Source organism: Geospiza fortis, unplaced genomic scaffold (genome assembly GCF_000277835.1).
Source record: "Geospiza fortis unplaced genomic scaffold, GeoFor_1.0 scaffold11, whole genome shotgun sequence".
Classification (NCBI taxonomy): Eukaryota; Metazoa; Chordata; class Aves; order Passeriformes; family Thraupidae; genus Geospiza; species Geospiza fortis.
Genome location: NW_005054304.1, coordinates 628197 through 631763, shown reverse-complemented (window position 1 = coordinate 631763; position 3567 = coordinate 628197). Strand labels below are relative to the sequence as shown.

The 3567-nt window shown below is 53.9% G+C and overlaps 1 protein-coding gene across 1 annotated transcript in view; it reads right to left on the bottom strand.

Annotated features, from left to right (window-relative positions):
- Positions 1-3567, bottom strand: part of MEPE (matrix extracellular phosphoglycoprotein) — a 3949-nt gene extending 382 nt beyond the window's left edge. The window contains exons 1-4 of the mRNA XM_031066472.1: positions 3508-3567; positions 1880-1933; positions 1648-1740; positions 5-1549 (exon numbers count right to left, since the gene is read on the bottom strand). Of these exons, the coding sequence (XP_030922332.1) occupies positions 5-1549; positions 1648-1740; positions 1880-1933; positions 3508-3567 (1752 nt within the window). The remainder of the gene's footprint in view (positions 1-4; positions 1550-1647; positions 1741-1879; positions 1934-3507) is intronic.

Sequence of the window (3567 nt, the reverse complement as noted above, 5' to 3'; positions counted from 1 at the left end):
TGGCAGCATGAGATCTGCCCCCAGCATCACCATCATAGCCGCCAACACTTCTCTGGGCCCCGCTTGACACCTGGTCACTGGGTTTCCCACTTGGAAATGGTGCTTTGTCCACCCTGGGTGTCTTGTCCAGCCCTGCTCCCCCTGGACGGACCCTCATGCCTGCCCCAGGCCGTGCCTCCACACGGGAGGGTGTGGAGGTGGCTGTCCCCACTTCCCCACTCCCTCTTCTGCCGAGCACAGTGCCCATGCCTGCCTTGTGGCTGCTGGCTGTCACTGACGGGGTGGTGTGGGCCCCCTCAGTAGTGGCTGGGTGGACGCTGGCCCCCTTGGCTGGGACTGTGGTAGTGGCCTCCATGTCACCCCTGTGGCGGGGGGTCGTGGTAGCCACATGGTCTGGCTTCCCCTTGGACTTCTGCCCCTCTCCTCTCACCTCATCATCATCTTTCCCATGGATGCTGGCCACTGTGGGGCTGGTAACGTCACCACTAGTGACTCTCCAGGGAACAGGGGTTACCAGCCCTCTATCAACACTGATGGTGGTGGCACCTTCCTCATCCTCTCCAGTGAGATGGCTGTCCCTGAGGCTGCTGGCAATGCTGTCCCCATAGGTTGGGGTGGCTGTGGTGGCCAGTCTTTCAGGCTGCCTGCGGGCAGGCACGCTGTCATCTTCATCTCCACTGGGTGTCACAGTGACATCCAGCCTGTGGAGGGGCCTGCTGCTTCCCACAGAGGGGATGCCGTCATTCTCCCTACTCACTGTGACACCAGCCTGGGTGGTTACCTGCTCCCCCATATGGATGTTGGCCCTCCCAATGAATATGTTTACCTCATCATCCTTGCCTGGAGAGATCTGGGTGAAGCCATTGGCCCTGTCTGTGCTGCCCAGGCTCCCGTGGGTGATGGTGACGCTGCCTGAATCGGGGACGTAAGCGTATTCATCCACACCTGCAGCATCCACTTGGACATCCTCCATCTTCTCAGTGACAGAGGACAAAGCAATGCCTCCTGTCCCTGTACCCTGCTTAACACTCTCCTGCCCTTGGCCAGAGACAGTGGCCTCTCCACTGCCCTCATCCCCTGCCCCTCTGGTAGTAGGGGCCCTCCCCTTCCCAGCAGTCATGGCCTCCCCCACCGGAACCACCCTGGGGGCACCATCATCCTTATTCTCACTGCTGACCCTGGACCTGTTCCCTACCACAACCTCACTGGGGCGTTCACCCTGAGGAACAATGGGAACACCGCCATCAATTTCCACCACCAAATCCAGATCGCCGCTGCCCTCTGAGCTGGATGGGGTGGGACCCATTCCACCACCACTGCCACGTGCTCGCATGCCAGTGCCAGGGTGAGGACTGGGACCATCCCTGCTGATGTCCGGGGTGCTGCGGTTTTCGGGGCTGAAGACAATCCCATACTCAATTACTTCACTGCTGCTGTTGTCGCTGTGCCCTGGGGCTGTCCCAGCTGACCCAGCTGGTGGCTCCCTCCTGGCACTGCCCTCATCCAGCCCCTGGCTGGGGATGATACTCTGGTGGTCAGCCTCTTCTTTCTGGAGAAGGGAGAAGGGAGACGTCAGGGTGATGGATTGCTGCTGGAGGTACCCCAGGCAGGCCAGGGTCCCGCAGTGTCCCCTGGCTACCCCCTTACCTTTATCTGTGTCTGGTTCCTCCGCGTTGAGAATGAGTAGACATATTTGAAAATGTAGAAGCCATGCTTGGCATTGCAGCTTTTCAGAAATATCTGGTGGGGAAGAAAATAACCAAAACCCACAATTTTCTTATTAATTGCATTGGCAGGAGTTTCCCTTTCTGCGTCTGGCACTGCAGTAGAGTCCCACAGTGCCCACTGAGGCCCCAGGAGGTGGCAGAAGGATACATACCCGGTGTTGTCCCACACAGTTCCCAGCAGCTCTCTCAGGCAGCGGAGGTGGCACCTGTGGGCAGCAAAACACAGGGATGAGCTGAGGCATCAAACACTGCCTCAGCATACAGGCAGCTGCCAGTGCCAACTGCTGACCACCCACCCTTTCCCACCTTCAGGGAAGGATGGGAAAACTGCATTGATTAGCTACCAAATTCCCAGGCACTAACTGGGGTGCTGACTTAAAGACAGCAGTAGTAGGAAAGGTCAAAATCCCATTTCCAGGGTCTGAAAAGTATTGTGAATTTTGCTCCAGCATGATTGCATTGCATGCTAGCTTTCATAGGGTGTTGTTGATAAATAACAAATAACCTTTTCCTGGAGATTGCTGCAGAGGATTTTACCACAGTGCATTTTTAATACACAGCATCATTGCTCACAAAAGAATGCTCCAGCTTACTGCTTGGATCTGCCTGTGATGAGTCCGGAGCTGGTTAACTGGCTACAAACACTAGCTTAGTAAGCACTGGAGTTTCCAGTGTTTACTAAGCTGCTGAGCAGCAACCTGTGTGTCCTCACAGCTGAGTTTCTGTACATGCTTGCAGGTTTCCAGCTCTCCCTGATTATCCTGGCATCTTTTGGTGGGTATTGGCTAGTGCATCCCTCAGGGTTGGGGAACCTACTAGTGGGAGCATCCTGTGAGCCCCACAAAGCCATTTCAGGCATCCCTTACATGCCAGAGTGAGAGACAGCCCCATGGAAGAGAGTCCTCTTTGATTTCAGAAAAATTAGTCCCTGAAAGCCCAGCTGAAGGGGCAGAAACACACCCCAAAGTATTGAATATCCCCAGGTTGTTTCATTGTTTGTGAACAGTGTCAAAGGCCAGATTACAGCTCTGGTCACACAGCATAGCATTAACTCCCATATGTGCTCCTATCTGAAAAGCAAATCTGTGCTGATTTATTGCCTTCCCCTGAGCTGCTCTGCTACAGACCGGGTTGTAAGAGCTTACTCCATGGGGTAAAAAACACATGGGAGGGGCCATCTCAGGGAAGATGGGATTTCCCTCCTCCTTACCCTGACAAAAACACAAGCCTTTTCTAGGAGCAGACTTTCACTCTAGCTGTGTATTTAGTAAGCTGAGCAACAGTTATGCAAGACAAAAATGGCTCCTATTATATTCATCTTAGCTTGCCCTGTGTTTAGTTAAATCTCTCAATATTTCAAATTAGGAGAGCTGGAAAATAATTGTGGGCGCCCCTCTGACCACTGTTCCCCACACAGGTAAGATGAGCATCCTTCCCGCACCTCCCTTCCTGTGGCTTCATTCAGGCTGTTTGCAGGCCAAAAGCACCAGGCAGATCCCAGATCCCCAGAAATCCAGGAGGTACAGCCACCCAGATGGACACTTGTTCAATGCCCTGATTGCTAAACTGAAGGAACATGCTCAGCCACCTCAGTGCTAATATATATTTTTTCTTCTGGGGTCATCTCTGCTGTTTACCTTACTTCATTCCCCAAGCACCAGAGGTGGTGTACACAACTACAAGCCATGTTTTCCCACTGCTGAAAGCATTCCAGGATGCACCGGATAGCACATCTCATGCTTCCAGCAGTAGCTGGGAACCCAGGAAAAGCCATACTTACAGGTGTGGTGAGGGCTGTGCTGAGCAGGCACAGGCACAGACAGACAAGGGATGTTTGCAT